The sequence below is a fragment of the Mobula hypostoma genome, chromosome 1 (assembly GCF_963921235.1).
Source record: "Mobula hypostoma chromosome 1, sMobHyp1.1, whole genome shotgun sequence".
NCBI lineage: Eukaryota > Metazoa > Chordata > Chondrichthyes > Myliobatiformes > Myliobatidae > Mobula > Mobula hypostoma.
Genome location: NC_086097.1, coordinates 45898567 through 45917826, shown reverse-complemented (window position 1 = coordinate 45917826; position 19260 = coordinate 45898567). Strand labels below are relative to the sequence as shown.

At 39.9% G+C, this 19260-nt stretch overlaps 1 protein-coding gene across 1 annotated transcript in view; it reads right to left on the bottom strand.

The window, feature by feature from the left end:
• Positions 1–19260, bottom strand: part of rcor1 (REST corepressor 1) — a 113109-nt gene that overhangs the window by 39483 nt on the left and 54366 nt on the right. The window contains exon 4 of the mRNA XM_063047562.1: positions 4180–4232. Within this exon, the coding sequence (XP_062903632.1) occupies positions 4180–4232 (53 nt within the window). The remainder of the gene's footprint in view (positions 1–4179; positions 4233–19260) is intronic.

The window sequence follows — 19260 nt, the reverse complement described above, 5'->3', positions numbered from 1 at the left end:
CCCACCTAACTAGTCCCAGTTTCCTGAACACAAAATAATCTGCAGATGCTGGGGTCAAAGCAACACTCACAACACGCTGGAGGAACTCAGCAGGTCGGGCAGCATCAGTGGAAAAGATCCGTCGACGTTTCGAGCCGGAATCCTTCGTCAGGACTGTAGGGGGAAGGGGCAGAGGCCCTATAAAGAAGGTGGGGGGAGCGTGGGAAGGAGAAGGCTGGTAGGTTCCAGGTGAAGAAGCAGTAAGGGGAAAGATAAACACCTCATATACCATCTAGGTGGTCTCCAGCCCCTTGGTATGAACATAGAATTCTCCAACTTCTGGTAATTCCCTCCCCCTCCCTTCCCCTACCCCTATGTCACTCTGCCCCCTCCCCCAGCTGCCTACCACCTCCCTCTTGGTTCCGTCTCCTTCTACTACCCAGTGTGTTTTCCCCTGTTCTTTCTTCACCTTTCCTGCCTATCACCTCCCTGCCTCCCTTCCCCCACCCCTTTATCTTTCCCCTTACTGGTTCTTCACCTGGAACCTACCAGCCTTCTCCTTCCCACCCTCCCCCCACCTTCTTTATAGGGCCTCTGCCCCTTCCCCCTACAGTCCTGACGAAGGGTTCCGGCCCGAAACGTCGACCGATCTTTTCCACTGATGCTGCCCGACCTGCTGAGTTCCTCCAGTGTGTTCCCAGTTTCCTGAGTTCATCCCATACCCCTCCAAACCCCACCTCTCCATGTATTGATCCAAGTACTTCTTAAGTGATACTACTGTATCTGCCTCAACCACTTCTGCTGATCTAAAAGGAGGACCTACTCTCTCCCTAGCCATCCTATTAATATAATTAGAGAACCACTTGGGATTTCCCTGAACCTTACCTACTAGATCTATCTCATACCTTTTTTTTTGCCCTCCCAACTTCCCCCTTTTTGTAGTTGGAGGGATCCACTTGTTCCAAACCTCCCAAACCCAATGGATGCTTTCTTCATTTTTCTGACTACAGCCTCAACATCTCTCATCAGCCAACGTTCCGCCTTCAGCCTATTGTTGTTCTTGGTCATTCAATCTCACACTTTTAGAACTTAGACCAGCAGAGCACAATACATGCGCATAAAGTTGTGCAGACCAATATAAACCTACTGTGATCAATCCAACCCTTCCCTTAAAAGCCTCCCACTTCTCAATCATTCTTTTCCCCTCAAACAGGTAACCCAATGACATTTGCTAGATCCTGCCCAGCTCCCTCAAAATTAGTCCTGCTCCAGTTTTGGACCTTAACCTGCACATGAACAGTAGAGGAAAATAAATGTTTGGTATGGTGAATAGAGGAGCAAAAGGAAAAAGGGAATGTTTGCTGTTACTTATCAGTTTATGCGTGTATGCTTTCTACTTCACGCTGGGTCACTACTTTCTGTAAAGCAGCAAATGATCTGTCAATCTGCATTCATCAAACAACTCACCTCTAATCCTGCACTGGAAAGAAAGCTATTGATAAACCCAATGAAGACCGCTAGATCAAGGATATTACACAAAAACTACTGCAACAACATCTTAAGTATGAGATGAGTGGACAACTAAAATCATATTCCTGTGCAAGACATAACAGTGAACATTTGAGCATTCTTCCCATAATGCTCACCAACTTCAGCTTTACCAGGCTTCTTTAATGCCAGCCTTGGTCAAAAATGACATTGATATTAACAGCAGTTACCTGACTTCTAAAAGTATACTCAAGCATAATATCAGTGAGCAGGCACCAGTAACACTATTCGCAATGTCATGATGCTTTGCTGATGACAGATTACGATGACTGGGCCTCATTTTTATCAGACAGGACAACCAATTTCTCATACTGCCATGTGGTTGCTGGTGTTGGAAATCTACTAGAACAGCTTGATTAGTGGTACAACTGGTTCTATCATTGGCAGAGTGCTATCTGGTCCCTTAGCTGAATGATTCGAATTCAATTGTATTACATAAAGTGTGTTTATAAATAATGATGTAGTAGAACTGAAATACAATGATTTTCATTAGTCGGCTTCCAGTATAAAAAGTTTAGACTTTTAGTTGTATCTGAAATATATTTGTTTATGCTGCTTTATATTTAACCAGATGGTTGGATGGTCCCTTCGGCTGCACTATAAAAATGCTATTACAAACCACTTGTAACAGAATGAAGTGATGAGTTCAGGACAAATTTTATAACAAAAAGTGACAATTTTGCATCATAAAGACATGTATGACATAATACAAGAAAATATTTCCAATCAAAAATTAGTTATACTAAGTAGCTCAAAGTGCAACATTGTCAACATGATGTATTAGCATATCAACACCAGGGCAGTGAAAGTTGCTGCATAGCTTGCTGAGCAGCCTTAAACTATTACAGTTAATTTAAAGCAGTACTTAAGTCTAGCAATGACAGATGGAAGTAAATTTGGAAGGAGGAGCTGCTGTGCGAACAGATTAAATAGTCATAGTTGCATACTTTCAATATGGTCTCTGAAATTTACAATCAAGACCTACTTCTCATCAAACGGAGGGAGGAGGGGAAAGGAACTAGATGAATTCTGCAGCTCAGACATTTTTCAGTACTCCCAAGACAAGGATGAATTGGACAAATATGTCCATGTCTCTTTTTATAAGTTTTTTAAAAATATCATTACAAAATTCTAAGCACAATGGAAACGGAAACTGCTAAAGTAGCTTACAACATCCTACAAATGGTGACGCCACTTAAAATTGATCAAGAACTGAATCTAAAAACTAAAAAAGCCAACTTTCATGTATTGTACACAAACTACTAACTGCAACAAATGAAATCCTTTTCCAAAGAAACTTCCAGATTTCAGCTTTTCTTTCATACATCATCACAATTACATGCAACAAAGCAATTGCGCAGAACTCAAGGGTCACTTGTCAGAACCTCATTCACTCTCAACATGTTTTCTCCGCAGCAATAAATATCATCTCTGCACTTGTCAAATTTTCTTCCCCACAGAACTTAAAGGATACTTACTAAGAAATATTTGAGAAAATTTCAGAGAAGGTTTGAAATAAACATACTAAACTTGGATTCAAGCATATAAATAACAAGGAATGACTGACATCATTAGCAAAACCATCTCAAGTATGCTCTTAACAAGTTGGATTTTTTTTAATAGCACCATTAAAAATGTCAGACTGTGCCCTTTACGTGTACAATCAAAAGTCTAGCAAGAAGCAAAAGGAGCAGGAGGCAAAAGGAGCAATTAGAAAGGTAGTCAAATATTAAGAGAGTGATATGAAATTTAGAATGAGACACAGGAGACTGTAGATACTGGAATCTGGAGCAACACAGAATGCTGGAAGAACAGTGGATCAGGTAGCATTAATGGAGGGAAAAGGACAGTTAATACGTTGAGCTGAGACCCTTCACCTGGAGTCCAGGGTGACAGTGGTTTGAAGACCAGAGATATAGATGTGGAGAAATTTGTAAGAAGGTGGTTGTAGACTTGGAAGTAAGGAGATAAACAAGATTTAGGCAAGGATTGAAACATAGGGATGTTAATTATATCCTTGGTTTAGACAGGTGCAAAAGGCAAAGCCCTTGGTTTATCCAATGTTTAATTGCTATCAGAAATTAGGCAATTAGACAGATTGTACAGGAAATTGAGGTTAGAGAAAATCTGGCAGAAATAGTGATGAATCAAATAAACAGGTCAAAATGGACTCATGAGAAATTTCAGGGATAATACTCAAAGATAGGAAAAGAACTAGTTACTGCAACTGCTTTGACTAAAACCAGGTTGATTTGACCGCAATCCAACTGAATTGGAAATGAAGGATGTCCAAGGACAACAGTGTCCATACAGATTTCGAGACAAAGCCCCATCAATATAGGGAATGTTATTTGTGATCATTTGGGTACTGTGGCAGAGAAAGAAGAATGATTGGGTACTGTATTGTGACATGATCAAGGTGGTCAGAGATATCATTTCTAACATGATAAAACGACAAGAAAATCGAAGATGCCATAGTAACCTGACAGGGCATAGAAACTAATGACAGGCTTATTGAAGAACACTGGGCATTTGTGAAAAGGAACCATTAGCACCAGAGGAAAGGAATCATTTCCAGCCAGTTAGCACGAGGGCAATTGGGCAGACAGAATTGGCTCACAGATCAAATTTTATATCTTAAAATATTATTACCTGCTCCATGTTGTAGCCATGCTTCTCTTTTGCTATTGCAATGTACTCATCCACTGAAAATGCAAAACAAAAAGTTAAAACTTTTACAACTACAGATTAGATTATTTAGTGAACATAATATACACAGAAGCAGGAATAGGCATTTGGCCCCTCACAACTGCTGCACCACTCAAAAAGATCATGATAGATCTTTCACTTCAGTATCATTCTTCTACACTGACCGGTCCCACCTCTGTCATTTCCCTTCATGTCCTAAAAGCTATCGTTCTGTCAATTCCAGTGAAGCCAGACCCCAACGAAACAGCTTCTTTTTTTGTAATCCCATGTATTGGAAGCCATTTACTTCACATCATTCCTGGAGACATACATTTAGCTCTGAACTTATTGCCATTTTGCCAACTTGCCTGCAGCTCAGGAGGAAAGCTGGATATTACTATCTTTGTGGTTCTGTCTTTCAATTCTGACCCGAGCTACTTGCATTCCTTGCAATTTCATCATCACTGGTTCTTATGCAGACCCTACAACCGAGTCTTTCCCTTTCCACTCCTGGTTTCTCTCTACCCCCAGGATACATCCGAGTTGTGTAAAGGACTACAGGGAACATCCACACAGGATGCAAAAAACTACATATCTAATAAATATGGTCTGAGACTTCTCCAACACGACCTTCCAGAATCCCAACTGTAGCAATAATTTTTGTGCTATGTGACTGAACATTTCTACAATATGTAATCCACATGGTCAGGTAACTGACCCTCTGCCTGAATTTTGGACTCCAGCTCATCAGCTCTGAGTTAAGTCACCCCTTGAATGGCATTCCAATGCAATGGATCATCCAATGTTTATTCTACTGAACAATGAACTTTGGTGTTCTATTTTTTTGGATAAATAATCTACTTCACTATCAGCACACATTAAGGAGAGAGATTGACTTTTTTTTCTTGAGTATCCTTTTGCCAGCTTGCAGTATATAGATATGGAGATACATGGACCATCAAAAGTATACAGGATACAATACTGTAATGTAAGAGCAGCTTTAGAAAAGCTGAAGGCACGAGTTAACACGTTTGTAGTACAAATTAATGAGTTGGATGGAAGTTCAGATGGGCTGATTAGTAAGTTGGATGACATGAAGTTGTGGATAGCCAGCTGGTCAAAGCATAGAGCAGGACAAAGATCAGTTGGATATAGGGACAGAGAAATGCAGATGAAATTTAACCCAAGTGAGCTGATGCATTTTAGGTAGGCAAATGCAAATGAAAAGTCAGGTAAAACAGTAGGACCCTTAGCAGTCTGACGCACAGAGGGATCTTGGGATACAGCTCCATAGCTTCCTGAGAGTGGCTACACCAGGTGGTAGTGTGTTAAAGGAAACATATAGCATGCTTGCCATCAATGGCCGGGCCACTGAGTTTAAAAATTAGAAAGTCATGTTGCTGCTATATAAAACTTCATTTAGGCCACATTTGCAGTAGTGTGCAGCCCTACTTGTCACACACCAGGAAGGACATGGAGGCTTTGGAAAGGGTACAGAAGTAGCTCACTAGAATGTTGCCTAGATTGGAATGCAGTAACTGTAAAGAGAGGCTGGACAAACTTGAATCGTTTTCTCTGGTAAAGAGGCTGAGGGGTGATCCAATAGAGTATGCAATTGAGTCAATTCTGAATCCACCTCACTAGCCCTCCTCAAATCCCATATGACCTAATACACCACAACACTTTCGAAGGCCTCACTGAAGTCTATATAGAAAAGGGTAGATAACCTTTTCCCAGGGTAAAAATGTCATACTAGAAAGCATAGCATTAAGGTGGGGGGGGGGGGGGTTTGAAGCAAATATACACACATACACCCCACACTCCAAGTGCTAGGTGCCTATCATGAATTGCCTGTGAAGGTGGTAGAAGCCGATACACGAGCAACAGTTAAGCAGCATTTCAACAGGCAAAAGACCAGAAAGGGTAATAGAGGTATACAGATCATGTTAGTTTAAATCAATGGCATAGTCAGTCCAGACATGACAGGCTGAAGGACTTGTTCCTGTGCTATATTGTTCTAACTCAGCTCAATACCATGAATCACATCCTTGAGCAGAAAAACAGAGTTCCCAGTCCAATGTCGATCATTTGAAACATCTAAACAATGTGACAAAACAGAAGCCTTAACAAGGAATATGTTTTTTTAAAGCTGCAGTTCTAATTATATGTTATGTTAGTAACAAATTTGTAGCATGCAAAACAGGTTTGAGGTACAGGTGTAGCTCACTGGTTCATACAATAATTCTGATACCGCTGCTTTATTTGTCATCGAATTACCGATGCAGCCGAGTATCATCAAAAACAAAACTTTCTCAGCAAAACTTAGGAAGTGACACTTGGGTGAAAGCGTTGGCTATTGGACGTGGTGTGAATTTCTGCACAATCTGGACATCATGCTAAGATCAAGAATCAAAGTTTTTATTCTGTTCTTATTCTGATGTAGAAAAAATGCTGTCAATTTCCCAAACCTTCTGGTACCATCCAAGCATTTTCATTACAAGTTGTAAAATTCACATTTCCTAATTGTTTTTAGTTTGCATATTCAGACTTCATGTTTTCCACGCCCACTTAGTGCATCACAATGTAAAATGCGCACTCCACTTTCCATTATTGTATAGGTCTGATCAAGTGGGACACATTAAATCGTGTCTCATTGCAAATGTATGTGAAAATGTTAAAGGTATTCCAACAAACTGTGCTGCATATTCCCCATTCTTACATAAATCAGCCATGGGCTTGCTCCAGTCCACTTTCTCACTGCACGACATTTTCCAAACATTGCCTACGTTTCCATCTGGTGCAACCTAATTCTTAATGCTTCAAACACTTCTTCAGCAAACTTTTTCAGAAGCCCATTTGTTTTAGCTATCAAACAGATCCACATTTGATTTTGTGATTACATCATCTAGAATGCATTGGCTCAATAGCTACCATTTTACCAGTTATGCTTCCATTTTTTGTCTCAAGATCCTCGTATTTAAAGCTTTAAAGACATACTTCTGTACAGGGAGCATCTTAAATCTTCATTGTCTTTGTGCTCTTGATAGCATAGCAATGTGCTATCTAGGCACTTTATTTTAAGTCATTTTGACCACCAATCTTAGTACAAATATTGACGGCCAATGGTTGTATTGATTAGATTAGATTCAAATCAACTTCATTGTTATTATGCCAAGTACAGATACAACGCCAATGAAATGCATTTAGCATCTGACCAGAAATGCAAAGAATAGTGTTATTTACAAAATAACTGCGAATAAAAAAATTGCTACAGCACACAAATATAAAAGTACTGAGACAGTACAATACGGATGCAATACTGCTTAGCGCTGTGATGAGAGGTTCAGCAGTGTCACAGCCTCAGGGAAGAAGCTCTTCCTGTGCCTGCTGGTGCGGGAGCAGAGGCTCCTGTAGCGCCTACCGGATGGGAGGAGAGTAAAAAGTCCATGGTTAGGGTGAGATGCATCCCTGATAATGCTTTTCGCCCTGCCCAGGCAGAATTTATGGTAGACGTTCTCAATGGTGGGCAATTGGGTGTCGATAATCCGCTGGGCAGTTTTCACCACACGCTGGAGTACTTTGCGGTCTGATACGGAACAATTGCCATACCACACTGAGATGCAGTTGGTGAATATGCTCTCAATGGCACAGCGGTAAAAGTCCGTCAGTATCCTGGGGCAGAGGTGAGCTTTCTTCATGCTTTGCAGGAAATAAAGGTGCTGTTGCGCCTTTTTGATCAGGATGGAGGAGTTCAGGGACCAGGTGAGATCCTCGGAAATGTGGACACCAAGCAATTTGAAGCTTGGACAACAGTATATTGATACATGGACCCAAACCACAAACTATAGACCTCTAGCTCCCTACTGGCTGTAACAAGACAATTATAGGTAAAACAATTAATTAAATTATAAACTTAGGTATGAATTTATACCAAGATCAGCATCAAAAATTAAGCATAGTGACAATAAAACTACCACCAACATCTTTCTTTTATTCAAAAACAGGTGGACATTATTGCCCGGGGCAGTTGTTTTTCCCCTACATTCACTGTTAGTGGGGTCATGGCACTTAAAAAAACCACTTTCTTGAAATGCTGCAATCTATGCAATGAAAACAGTGCCATGTTGCCATACAGTAGACAGACAAAAGTGCAGCAAGCATTTTCTGGCCCTTGCTTCAAACAGTTACAAAAATGAATCACTTGGCTACAGGATGTTCATCCACTGACCATCTCTTGAAGCTACTTTTGTGGTTCCAGTTAAACTTCTGGTAGACTGATACCATCTACCAACTAGCCCTCAAATTCATTCAGTACGTTCCACCACCTGCCCAAACCCCAATACTCCTTCCTACCCCCGACCATCTTAAGGGTGATTAAGCAATGATAATGCAAATCAATGAGGAAAGGGTTGGTTAGGCTCTGTTTTGTAGATGTGTAATCTGAAGCAAGTCATATTCACACCAATGTAAACAAGTCTTCTAGACCCTGTCATATCAAGAATAGACTGCAAACATCCCAAACACAAGAGATTCTGCAGATGCTGGAAATCTAGAGAAACAAACACAAAATACTGGAGGAACTCGACAAACCAGGCAGCATCTATGGAAGGGAATAAGCAGTGCTTCAAGGAGAAACACTTCATCTGGATTAGAAGCAAAGGGGTAAAGCCAGAAATAGAAGAGTCAGCGGAAGGGATGAAGCACAAACTGGCAGGTGATAGGTAAGACCAGGTAAGAGGGTGGGAGCGTGGGGGAAGGTGAAACAAGTTGGTAAGGGATAAATGGAAGAGGTAAAGGACTGAAGGAGGAGGAATCTAATAAGATAATAGGCAATGGAAAAAGATAGTGAACCACTGGGAAGTAAAGGATGCAAGGAAGAAGAGACAAGAGAGTAACCAGAACGAGGAATTGGGGCTGGGGTGGGGGGGGGGGGGAATTACCAGAAGTTGGTAAAATCAACATTGATGCCATCGCATGTAGAGGCTACACAGACTATTCTAGAATAAAGGTGTTGTTCTCCAAACTGAGTTTGTCCTCATCACGTCAGTAGAGGCAGCCATGGACATCCCAAATTTTGATTATATAACGGTGTCTTAATAAAGTGGTTGAAAATTATTAGACCCAAGATCCTCCCCATTTTACAAATACGGCCCTTACATATGATGCATTTGCCATCTGGTGTGAGGCTGCAAGCATCTTCTGCTATGTCAGAATGTTATTTATGGATTTTTTGTTCCTGACTTGCAAACTGTTCAGTAAAATTGGAAGAACTTGTATAGTCAAAAGTCAGCTCTACATTCCATTATGTTCCCCACCCCCCAAAAAAAATGTAATTAAAATTTAAAATGAAGTGAGCAGGATACTACAATTCTTTATTAGCACTGCATCTTCAATTAAATATTTCATGGATATTCAGTAACAAGTTCAACTGGGTTTCAAATAACTATGATATGTAGTGGACTTTCAACTAGGTATGTCACCTCCAAACAAGAAAATATCACCATAAAATGCAAAGTTAGTAACATGTAATTGGAACCATGTTTATAGAACTCTGAGAAGGATACTCAGCATCAAATCACATGCATGAAACTAGAATAGTTTAAATTCATTTTATTTGGGGATTTTTTTGGTCTAAGAGTAGAAACTTTAGTTTGTTTCAACTTCTTGGAATTCATGAAATTTGCATATAGTGATTCTGAAGATCAACATGCCACAAAATATTTACTCAGTTACAATTAAACTCTATAGAATTGCTATCAGAATCAACTCCAGTTTAAAAACAAATGGTACTTCATGTATTAAAGTATGAGAATGTAATTAAAGGCTCTCATTTGGGCATATATGTATTTAGCTAAACCTTGTCTAACTGAGGAATCAATTTTTGTTATAAATTACCAGAAACTTTTTAATAGGCAAGAAAAAAAATGATTTGTTAGAAATGTAGGACCATCCTTAACACTAAAGCATTGTCTGATGTGCAAGTAGAACTGGTACGTAGGGAAGGGTCACTGCACAGGATCGGAAAAAACTGCAGCCAGCTCCATCCTGGGCACTGGTCTCCCCAGCATCCACGACACCTTTAAAACGCGATGCCTCAAAAAAAACGTGGCAATCATTAAGGATCCGCATCACCCTCTTCTCATCACTACTGTGACGAGAATACACATAAATTAAGATGTTTGCTGGCCTGGGCTTGCACCAGTGGCATCAGCAGTGGTCTGCCACCTGTCCTCAGGGGAGGGACAGATAAGGAACAATGAAGCAGCATTTGGACATGTTAATGAAGGAGCCATCAGTCCGGGTATTGTCTAGAGCGGCTCCCCCTTTAAACCCTGAACTGTTTGAAGTGATGGACAGGCGATCTGAAGATGTGTAATGAAGGGACGTGGGAGAGAGAGCTGTCTAGAGCGGCTCCCCCTTTGAACCCTGAACTGTTTGAAGTGATGGACAGGCAATACCCCAGCAGGGGGATAAAAAGGGACAGGTTCGCTAAGGCAGGACACACACGACACCCGAGGTAACGAGACCCTGGAAGCGGTGCGCCTCTCACGAGTCGGTGGGAAGTACCGGACCATAAACGCACAGGGTGGAAAGGTACGATCAGCGGGAACCCAGTGTGTGTCCACCCTCGCTTGGGTGCCGGGTTCACTGCAGAGGATCGACCGCATCTGGAGGAGGGGTCACAGTCGGTGACCTCAGGCGACATCACCAAGGACACGCTCGAAAGCTGCTTGTGAGCAATATCGCCGGTCTGTGAGTGGAAGCCGTTTCTGAATGATCAGTCGTTCCCGTTCTCTCTCTCCCTCCCCCCACGTTGTCCATCGCCATGGCAACGATTACTGTGAACTGAACTAAATTGGACTGAATTTTGTGTCACTTTGAAATTGGTCATTTACCCCTAGACAATGATAGAGCTTGATCGATGCTGTTATCTTAATTCTGTGCACATGTGTGTTTATCATTGCTGAACTGTTGCATTTATTATCCTTTCGATTACTGTGTTGCTTGTTCCTTTAATAAAACTTTCTTACTTCTAGTAACCCAGACTCCAACTGAGTGATCCATTTCTGCTGGTTTGGCAACCCAGTTATGGGGTACGTAACACTACCATCAAGGTGGTGTTACAGGGCACACACAGAACATTTCACGAGGAGCTTCTTCCTCTCTGCCAGATTTCTGAATGGACAATGAACCCATGAACGTGTACACACATGGTTCAATTAAGTGGCTGCCCCAATTAGTTGGTTTCATAGAAATAGGGTATAAAAAAAAGACAAACTACCATTTAACTGAGTAACAATTAATGAATTTAAATGAAATACAGAACAAATTAGAACACTAACAATACTTCTACAGTACTATAAAATTGCATTAGTTCCCAGTTATTGACAGATGAATTAATCCAGTATACACAGGCGCCTTTCTTTGTAAATGAACAAAATCAACAGAGACACCTAGTGCAGACAATGGCCTTCCTTCATACAATGCTTTAGATGATTGCACCTTCCAAATCTTCATTTTCATTGTAGCATTCAAGACGATTGTCAAGACCTTCTAATTCTTTGTAATTTGTAACATGAATTAGTGAAATTGCTTAATTTTCACTCCCAGCTGTTTCTGGCATCTCCAGGCCTGAATGCTTGAAACCATGGTGAGCATAACAGTTCCGAATTGTCTTGCTGCTTGTTTCTCCAAACTATCAATAATAAAAATAACTGCTTTTTGAACACAAACACATGCAACTGGCGCTATTTAAAAAGTGTTCGCAGTAAGTAGTGTAGTGTCTAACGGCTATGCAAGTGTACTCGACTTGTACATGTTAGCAACAGTCTCCTGCCCCAATTAAACAGCATACTGTGCCAAATAAACAAAGGGAACCACGGCTATTTTCTCAATTTAGTTTTTGTTCTTTAAGAGTTGGCCCAAATAAACAGCTGCCCTGATTAACCAAGGGCCCAATTACCCAAAATCCACTGTACTTATTGTAATTTATATTTTATTATGCATTGCAATGTATTGCTGCCACAAAACAACAAATTTCACAAAGTATGCCAGTGATATTAAACTTGATTTTGACTGATGACACAAATCTGATGAACAAAATCACAGAAGAATCAAACAGCACAGAAACAGACGTTTTGGACACAACTTGCCCACGCAGCCTATGATACCTATCTACAGTAATCTCATTTACCTACATTAGGACTGTACGTTTCTATACCCCTCATATTTAAGTAGCTATCCAAATGTCTCTTTGAACATAACAACTTAAAAGTTTTCCCCACAATATGTAAATAAACTTAAAACATCTCAGAACCATGCTTAGGGCAATTACATTGGTATGCCAATGAACAACAAGCAATTAAGCATTAAGAATTTATACAAAAGTAACTACTGTATAAATAACTAAAACATTCCTACCATAAAAATGTATAAAAGCTACTTTTCAGTTTAATTTGATTTTAATTTTGTTAAAGCACTAACCCACTCACAAACCTCGGAAAGGCAAGGAAGACAGACGTGCGCATGCACACAAACACAGAGACACAGAGAGACAAAAGCAACGGTTGTGATTAAATGGTTCAGATGGACAGCAATTGTCCTGAACTTCAAACTTAAAGGCAGTTTTTCAGACCTACTATGCTAATTTCCAATGCAATGTTCAGATAACACAGTTTTGGTATTCTCTCAAAAATTGAAAATTTGGATGACAAAGTAATATGAAAATATGTACAGATTCTGATTGCCTAAATACTGCTTTTGTAGAATAAATGAATTTCTGCAACTCTTAAATTTTCAGTTTTTTAAATTTCTGAACATCCTTGGGTGGTTTTGGCTATTAATGCAAACAACACATTTCATTGTCTGTTTCAAATTACATGTGATAAATGAAATGAATCCGAGTATTTAAGATAATGGTTATACATGATGTGGTGCACCATCTACTGGTTACAGAAAACAATGCCAATAAAATGAAAAAAACACATGTGAATAAGAAATCTAAACTACCATTTAGTAACAATTTATATTGAATCCCTGATCAAAGAATATTTAAACCCACAAATTAAAAGGAAAGATAAAGGCCGTCAATGGGTATCACAAGAATGCACATGAGAAAAGGAACCTTTAAGACAGGAAAGGAGCACTACTATGGAGAAAATGGCACAAAAGATGAGTGCAAAATTACTATTCACAGCTGATTTGATGTGAAATCAGTGGCAGAACCCTGAAGAAATTGGAGCAATGGGCCATTGAGCCTCTAAATCCAACTCTATTGTTCAGCAATTTGATCTGTTCTTTGGCCTTCCACAGAAGGATACCACACAAAGGAAAAGATGATGATAGCAACCACCCATTAAACTCAATCTTATGTCATTGAGATCATTTCTAATTATTTAAAACCATTGCAGATTATAGGCCTAACCCAAGGATGGGGATGCAGGAACGGGTCACTGGATTATTCTTCCTTAAATAAGCAGATTGACTTAAAGTCAATCTCATTTACTTTTCCCCATATCGTTTATTGTCATTTAACTATATACATGTATACCGTCAATCGAAACCATGTTTCTCCGGACCAGAGTGTAAAGCACATTAGTATATATAACACACACGTACTTAGGAAAGTAAGGATAAAACCTACAGATGAATTATACCTAAGCTTGCATATCCCCATCAACTTGTTGTTTCTACCATACATCTACATGATTGCCTTACACTGTGGTCAAATAATTTATTAACCCATATATTTTTGTAACCACAGTAGAAAGTGGAGACCCTGACGAAATTTCAAACTCGTGTGGAGAACCTACAAACCTTCGGCAGAGCAGGTGGTCAGGACTGAACCTGGGTTACGGGAGCTGAGAAGCAACTGCATTAATAGCTGTGCTACTGTGCCGTCAAACTTGGAATGATGAAGGGTCACTGGGTCAAGAAAATTGAAGAAAATAGATGTAAATCAAATCAAAGTAGATAAAATCAAATTAGCAAAGATAGTGCTGGGTAGTGCGCAAGTGTCCCAACATTCCTAAGCTCACTAACCCTAACTGTACGGCTTTGGACTGAGGGGGGAAACTGGAACACCTGGAGGAAACCCACATGGCCACAGGGAGAGCTTACAAACTCCTTACAGACAACGGAGGAAATCAAACCCCGATCTCACAGCTAGTGCTGTAAAGCACTGCGTTAGAACGATATGCTACCAATATGCTAGATTAGAATCCAAAGATTTCTTCAACAACATATTAAAATTCCAGAAACACACATAAAAAATGCTGGTGAATGCAGCAGGACAGTCGACGTTTCAGGCTGAGACCCTTCGTCAGGGCTAACTGAAAGAAGAGATAGTAAGAGATTTGAAAGTGGGAGGGGGAGGGGGAGATCAGAAATGATAGGAGAAGACAGCAGGGGGAGGGATGGAGCTAAGAGGAGAATTTTCCCAAGTGCCTTTTCATGCCCTTTTCTTTTCAAATCCTTCTGAAATCCCAGCACAGTGCTCAAGGTTCCATCCAGTTTACAGTACTGTGCAAAAGTCTTGGCACATGTTTAAAATATTCTGTAAAGCAAAGATGCTTTTAAAAATAATGAAGTGAAAAGTTTCTAAACATCAAAAATTGTTACAAGGAGCAGTAAACAGTAAGAAGAGTCATATCAATATCTGGTGTGTCACCCTTTGCATTTAAAACATCAACTGTCATGCGGTTTTATAAGAAAATCAGTTGGTAGGTTGTTCTACCCATCATGGAGATTTTGCCACAGTTCTGCAGATTCGGCTCCTTGCTTGCTTGCTCGCTTCTGTCTCTCCAGGTAATCCCAGACAGCCCTGATGTTGAGATCAGAGCTCTGTGGAGGCCAGTCTATTGCAGAACCCCTTCTTCTTTTCCTTCAAGATAGTTCTTTATGACCTTGGCTGTGCATTTGGGGTCTCTATCCTGCTGCATAATAAAATTGCAACTGCTCAGAAGCCTCCCCGATGGTATTGTGTGAGGGATAAGAATCTATTTGTACTTCTCAGAATTGAGGATTCCATTAATTGTGACCAGATCACCAACCCTGCTTGCAAAAATGCAGCCCTAAACCTGCAGGGAACCTCCACCGTGCTTCGCTGTTAGCTGAGACACTCACTCATGTAACATCCTCCAACTCTTCTAAAGACAAACTGCCTCCTGCTTGAGCCAAAACTTTCAAATTTTTACTTGTCAGGTTGGAACTCTTGCCATTGTTCAACATCTGATTCCTTGTGTTTTTGTGCATAGGTGAGCCTCTTGGTTTTGTTTCCACCTCAGAGGAATGGCTTTTTGGCAGCCACTCTTCCATGAAGACCACTTCTGACAAGACTTTTCAACTGTAGAGGGGTGTACTTGGGCTCCATTGGTTTCTACGAGTTCAGAGCTGATAGCAGTGCTGGATATGATTTAGATGGAACATCAGTTTGATGTATTTCTTGTCTGCTGCACTCAGATTCCATGGCTGACCACTGCACTTCTGGTCCTCAATCTTGCCCATTTCTTTAGAGGAGCTTGGACACCACATCTTGAAGCTCCTGTCTGCTGTGAAATTTCTACTTGGGAAAGACCTTGCTGATGCAGGATGACCAGTACGCGAGTCTGCCAATGCTCATCTTGCTATGGTGTAGGAATTAATGGTTTGAAGATTAAACTGTCACATCTGCCAACCTTACCTTTTAGTTTGGTTGCCCTTCACCTAGTATGATTCCTTCTACACCCATTTGTGTTCCAGTCAACTCACTATGTCATTGATCATTAGCATCCTCTTTATTACCTTTGTTTAATCATGCATTGGGCTATAGACCTACAAAAGTAATCACCGTTTTTTTATTTGTAATGTGGTCTATTATTTAATGATACTTTTTCTAATGAAATACAAACATTTTTCCAACATTTATTTTTTGGAAAATGAACATCTGGAAAACTAAAACAATTTGTATAACAAATCTAGCGTGACTAAGAATTCTGCACAGTACTGTAGATCATATTAATTACAAGCTAAGCAACTCTGAAAGGCAATTAAGGTGCGCAGTTCTTTTGTAACCTTTCATCCACATGAACCTACTGCCCTATTTAACAATCCAAGAATGTTTTAAAAGCTACAAGGCAATGAGCTACATTTTGTTTTGAGATCCAGAAATCATTTAACACTTGGTTCCAGGTCAGGGAGGAGTGTGGGAGAAACAGTGAAGGTCATGTTCAATTTATGGGCTTGTGTGAAGGCCTTTCCATTCACATTCCCTGTGGCTACATAGTTTGTTCTGTTAAGCAGCTTGGTTTTGCTGTGTTTTTTGGTGCAGTCAAGTATGAATTTTCTTGTCTGAGCAGCAGGTTTCATACCCACATTACTTCAAAGCTGATGACGCTGAAAAATCCAAGTCTGCTTCAGTATAATTTTCTCAGTAAATTCCTGACTAAGGAAGAAATGTCCCAGTAGGAACTTGCTGTCTACATTAGAATTTCAGACCTGCAGCAGCACTTTAAAGGGGAGTGGTAATATAAACATACAGCATTTGCAAAATTTTGTGGAGAAACTTAGCAAGACTATTAGCCTTCCTCCATAATTTCCACTTTTCTTCAGGGGGATTTCACCACCTTTCCCTTGCACATTCTAAATGGTTGGTTCCCTCCACTACTACTCCTCCATCCATCACACCTTGGAGCAATTTCTCACATTACTGCACGAGATGCAGCAACTTCTACTATACAGTTTTCCAACTGAAGGGAGCAATTCACTTCCATTTTAGTGTGCTGCATTCAGAATTCAGAATATGGTCTACTTGGGAAACTCAAATATCAACTGGGTAACAGCTTTGTAGAACACCTCCATTCAGTCCTAGTCTGCTGTCATTTTCATTTCTCCCTACACTCACTTTTATTCTCTGAATTTCCTTATTATGCCCAAACTTAAGTTGAGGGACAGCACCTCATTTTTCACCTGGATACATTACAATCCTTAGGACTCAATACAGTATCCTCATCCCACACCATTTTATTTCTATTTAAGTTCCTGTTCCCTCATTTCAATTTCATATTTTCATATTTTCCTTTCTATCCTCACTGCCAGCTTTTAAAGTGATTGTAACCTTGGTGACTGCAGTCTAGTTTCCATCACAGGTATGCATATTCTCCCCCCCCCCCCAACCCACCTCTTAAAGTTAGTTTTTCCTCGTCTCTAGTTTTGAACCAAAATTCAGTTGTTTCAATGCTGTGTCTGGTCAACTTGACAAGTGCTTTGAACATTCTGATGCTTAGGATTTTATTCTGTTGGATGGATGCTGTTGTAAAGTTTGAGCAGATAAGCAGCTAGCGAAATACTGTGGTAAACAGGGCCAAAGACTAGATGCTTCAGAAGTGTAGGTATAACGTATCTGGCAGACAGCTCTATCTAAAGACAAGCTTTCAAACAAAGAGAAGTAGAGAATAATACAAATAATGATTAAACACAGTGTTCTGACCAGTAATACAAATTGGAGTACTTATATAGAGAAAATTTGAGAAATTTTGAATTATACCCAAAAATAGGCTGTGTTAGGTTAACAGTCTGCATAACATTGGTGAATGCCCCTTTATTCCCACTCATTGCCTTCTGCCAATCAGCCAATCTTCTGTCCATATTAATTTTCCTGCAATACCATGGGCCTTTATCTTGCTTAGCAGCATCACATGCAGCACTTTTCAAAGGTCTTCTGAAAAACCAAATAAATAGCAACTATTTCTTCCATTTCCTCAAATCGTTTCAACAGATTTGGCAAGCAAGACTTCCCATTAAGGAAACCATGCTGACTTTGGCCTATTTTATCATGTGCCTCCAATTATCCCAAACCTCATCCTTAATAATGGAGTCTAATATCTTGCCAACCATTGAAGTCAGGCTAACAGACCTATAATTTCCTTTCTTTTGTCTCACTCTCTTCTTTTTTTAATATAATTTTTATTAAATTTTCAAAAAGAATACATGAAAAGATAAAATCTACCCACCCCACCCCCATATATAGTCCTATCTAAAAAGAAAGAAAGAGAAAAAAAAAGAGCCACCTGGGTATTGGAAGGTTTCCACATGCTCCATGGGATTCAAAATAAATTTGGTATAATTATTCGTTACTTTCCCCAAGTAACCAAAATCTTTGTCGGAGCATTTAAATATGCCATCCTATCTTTTGTAAATAAGGGCGCCAAATATTCAAAAATGTTACATATTTATCTCTTAAATTATAAGTAATCTTTTCAAGTGGAATAGAACTAGCCATTTCATTATTCCAACGATCCATACTTAAATACGAATCAGATTTCCAAGTAACTGCTATAGTCTTCTTAGCTACTACCAATGCAATTTTTATAAATTCTTTCTGATATTTATTCAATTTAAGTTTCGGTTTTATCCCTTCAATATCACCTAATAGAAATAATACAGGGTTATGTGGAAGTTGAATTCTTAAAGAGAGGAGTAACATTTGTGATTTTCCAGTCCTCTGGAACCATTTTAGAACTTAGCAATTCTTGAAAGATTACTACAAAAAAGCCTTCACAATCCTTCAGCTACCTCTTTCAGAACCTTGGGGTGTAAGTCCATCTAGTTCAGATGACATGGACTCTCCAGACCTTTCAGCTTCCTAAGCACCTTCTCCTTAGTAATAGTGACTACGTTTCCTATTGTCCCCTGACACTCCAGAATTTCTGGCATGTTGTTGCTGTCTTCCACAGTGAAGACTGACACAAAATAGTTATGTTCATCTGCCATTTTTGTCCCACATTATTACCTCTCCAGCAGTCCGATGTCCACTCTAATCTCTCTTTTATTCTTTTGGCATCTCTCTGATTATATCTGATAATGATATGGTATAAAGTCACTATTTCTATCCAAAGCAACAAAGTTGGTGCCAGCAAATATGAGTGAGGCAACTGGAACATCATTCAAAAGACATTTGTATAAATGCATGGATAGTAAGGGTTTAGAACAGGGGTTCCCAACCTGTGGGCCACAGACCACTCAGTTAATGGTAGGAGTCCAAGGTATAAAAAAAGGTCTGGGACCGCT